At 38.3% G+C, this 3,837-nt stretch overlaps 1 protein-coding gene across 1 annotated transcript; it reads left to right on the forward strand.

Annotated features, from left to right (window-relative positions):
* Positions 1-2,651: 2,651 nt before the first annotated feature.
* Positions 2,652-3,434, forward strand: LOC122044287 (serpin-ZXA-like; the record flags this gene model as incomplete). The annotated part of the gene is made up of 1 exon (XM_042604802.1): positions 2,652-3,434. A coding segment is annotated over one exon (783 nt), but the record flags the coding sequence as incomplete, so codon positions are not given.
* Between the last annotated feature and the right edge of the window lie 403 nt (positions 3,435-3,837).

A 3,837-nucleotide genomic window follows, 5' to 3' on the forward strand; every position in this document is an offset into this window, starting at 1 on the left:
GGACCTTAGGGCTCTGATACTTTGCTAAAGGAATTCATGTTTTTTTTTTCAATAGGCTATTTTTCAAAATGTCTTTTGAAAGTTGGCTAAGTCATTTTAACTTGAAATTCAGGTAAGTCTATTTTCAAAATGTCTACTTTCAAAAATTAGCTACAATTCTTTATAAAACTGAATTTCCAAACTTAGCTATGTCCCTTTAAATCTTTTCTAAAAAACATTGTTAAAGATTAGCTAAAATCATTCTTTTCAAAAATTAGCTAAATATTTTCTAAACACATTATTTTTTGCTAAAACTTATTCTTTTCAAAAACTTAACCTAAATTTTTTTTTTAACTACTGTTGTCAAAATATTAGCTAAAGTCCTTTATCAAACTACTATTTTCATTTTAGCTAAGTTAAGCTTTTTACTCATCTTTTAAATTATCTAACTTAGATTTCAAAAATGTAAGCACTCTTTTAAAGTTAGCTAAACTTAAGTTTTCCACACACTTAATGTTTTTTTCGTTTATCTAAAGTTATTTTTCTATAGCCAAGTATCGGAAAACAAAAACATCTTACTCTTTCTCTCCACAAGTTTTTGATATATGGCAAAGGAGGAGAGTAGTAGCATAAAATTCAAAAGAAAGCTCTAATTCAGGGGGAGCCTTACACTTTAAAGTTTTAGCTTAACCTTTTGTTTGCGTCTAAAATTCTTTACTTATGCTTGCTTATACACACTTTGAAAATTCTTACTTATGCATCTGTTTACTTATGCCTATTTTTACTTAACTTTGACTTTAAGTTGCTATAATCAAAAAGAGGAAGATTATTGGTGCGGGAAGCATCCGACGATCGAACCCGTGTTTTGATAATGACAAAGAGTTCAAAGTTAAGTTGTTTTGTAATCTAACAGTTTGAATGAGCTTGCAGGAAAGTCCTAAGTGTACTTAGGCAAAAGCCCTAGCTGCGGTTAGGCAGGTGGAAAACCCTAGGGGATAGTAACCCTAGGTCATAGGGGGTGGTAACCTTATGCAGAAAGTCTTGGCGGGTCGAGGGATTCAGGCAAAAGTCCTAGGGGGTGGAAACCCTAGGTGGAAAGTCCTGGTGTCGCGAACCAGGTGGAAGACTAGACGGGTCGGGGAACGGGCGTACAGCAAAAAGTCCGGAAGCATCAAGCGCTGAGCAAAAGTCTGGTCAATCTGGAGGATCACACTGGCAACAGGTAAATCTCCTGAGTGGAGTAGGTGAGGACGCGTTCCCCGTAGAGGGAACGTTAGGCGTCGAGTCGACCTAGGGTTTCCAGTTGGAAATCTGAAGTCAGACCCGGACAGTCCAGAAACTGTCAATATTTTATTTACTATAACTATTATGTGCTAACTTTGTTTTGCATGTTATGTGTTTGGGACTAACACATTTTGCAGGAACAAAGGAACAAGTCACACCTCGGATGAACAGTGTCCGAGGCGCCTCCATGGAGCTTGGAGGCGCCTCGGGTGCAAGGCGGAAGCTGTCCGCGGGAAGGAGCTGGATGCGCCTCCATGGGACTTGGAGGCGTCTTGGACCGCTGCTTGGAGGCGCCTTGGAGTGGCATTAAAGGCGCCTTCATATGGATAACGGGCAGCGAGCAGAGGCTTATTGCAGAGTTGATTCGGGATTAAATTTCGGGTTGGAGGCGCCTTGGAGCTTGATGGAGACGCCTTGAACACCCTATATAAGAGGGTCTCGACCAGCAGCTAGTGATATCACCTTTCAAGCAATCCTTACGCTACAAGATGCTAACGAAACGATCCCGAAGTGCTGCAACAACATCCCGACAACCCGGAGCTTCAGTTTTCAATATTCTGTTGTCGGTATAAAGTTTCTTTACTGCTTTAACATTGTACTTAGTTTGTAAGAACATTTTCCGAACTTATAGTTGTTGCCCACCGGAAGCGATCAACGATCGCCAGCCTTGGAGTAGGAGTCGCCACAGACTCCGAACCAAATAACCAACTTGTGTTAGCGTTTGTTATTTTCCTTTCCGTTGCATTTATTTTCTCTAGAGTTTTAATCGTTTGAAATAACCATGAGCGCTATTCACCCCCCTCTAGCGCTCCTCGATCCAACAAATGGTTTCTCAGCCTTCAGAGAAGGAGATTCGTAGTGCGCATGTTCAACCGCCTTAGATTAACAACCATTTTAGTTGTAACCAAGTCAAATCTGAGTCTTTTTTCTTTTCTGTTATTTTAATTTTATTATTACTATTTTAGAGTTGAAAGTTTGAGGAGGGTACTTTTTTTATTTATAGGTAATTCATCCCTCTTCTTTTACCAGTCTCGTTGTACCAATAAATAGTATTATAGCCCAACAATCTTAGAAGGACCAAATTAAAGTCATTATTCTGAGACACCAACGACCATTTTCCAGCATGACCAGTGGACCAGCGGTTAATGACGCTGTCAATGTCTTCGAACAATTAATGAATGGGACTATAGAAAATAAATGATCTCTATGAATTAGTTAGAAAACTTCATGGTTTGACAAATTTATTGCCTTTATGGGAAGCGTTATAGTCTAATGTCCAATTACCACTGTTTTAGATTTGTTTTGGAAAGCTATCATGACATTCAATACTTATCGTTATCTTTTTTTTGAACATTTTGCCAATATACTTACATTCTTGACCTTTAATTATAAAGGCTGATGTGGTAGCAAATGAAATTAACTCCTGGGTTGAAAATGTTACTTCAAACTTGATCAAAGAGCTCCTTCCTCCTGGATCTGTCGACAGTGACACTAGATTGGTCCTGGGGAATGCACTCTACTTCAAAGGATCCTGGACTGAAAAGTCTGATGCATCTAAGACATTAAACTCTGAATTCTACCTGCTGAATGGAACATCTGTCGAAGTGGCTTTCATGACTAGTAGGAAAAAACAGTTTCTGGCCTCATACGATGGATTCAAGGTTCTTAGGCTTCCCTATAAGCAAGGTGATGATAAAAGGTCATTCTCTATTTATATCTTTTTGCCAGACGCCAAAGATGGTCTATGGAGTTTGGAGGAGAAGTTAAACAGTGAATCTGAGCTCTTATCGCGTTTTCTTCTGATGCGAAAGGTTGAAGTGAACAAATTCAAGCTGCCCAAATTCAAGATATCATTTGGTTTTGAAGCGTCTGCAGTGTTGAAAAGCTTGGGTCTGTTATCACCTTTCAGTGTAGATGCAGATTTGTCAGAAATGGTGGATTCGCCTATTGGACGCAACCTCTATGTATCATCAATTTTCCACAAATCCTTCATTGAAGTCAATGAAGAAGGAACAGAAGCAGCTGCTGCTTCTGCTGCAGGATTGATGTTCTGTTCAGGGAAATTACGCATGGACTTTGATGCTGATCACCCATTTATGTTTCTGATCAGAGAAGACATGACAGGAGTATTGCTGTTCACTGGGCATGTTCTTAATCCATCGATTGAGTAAGCTATAAATATGCTATCAATCTCCTTGGAAGTTGCAAGACTTTGTTTCTGGTGAAATGTACTGCGTTTCATGCAAGAACGTTTGCTGGTTGATGTTACGAGTTCTCTATCTTCTATGACAAGACAGGTGTTATAATATTTAAATAATGTTACAATCTTATTTGTTTTGCCATTTTTTTACCGCAGCCAGGTTAAAACCATGAAATTATATATGCACTTTTATCATCTATGTGACTATTTTTTGTCACTCTGTATTATTTGAAACATATAAGGTAGATTTAATCTCTAGTGGGCTAGCACGTGATTAACAACGCATAATAATTATGTCATTAAGGATTAAATCTTAATTAAGTGATTAATACATTAAACATGGTACAAATTACATTATTAGATATGAATTTAAT

This window comes from Zingiber officinale, chromosome 1B (genome assembly GCF_018446385.1).
Source record: "Zingiber officinale cultivar Zhangliang chromosome 1B, Zo_v1.1, whole genome shotgun sequence".
Classification (NCBI taxonomy): Eukaryota; Viridiplantae; Streptophyta; class Magnoliopsida; order Zingiberales; family Zingiberaceae; genus Zingiber; species Zingiber officinale.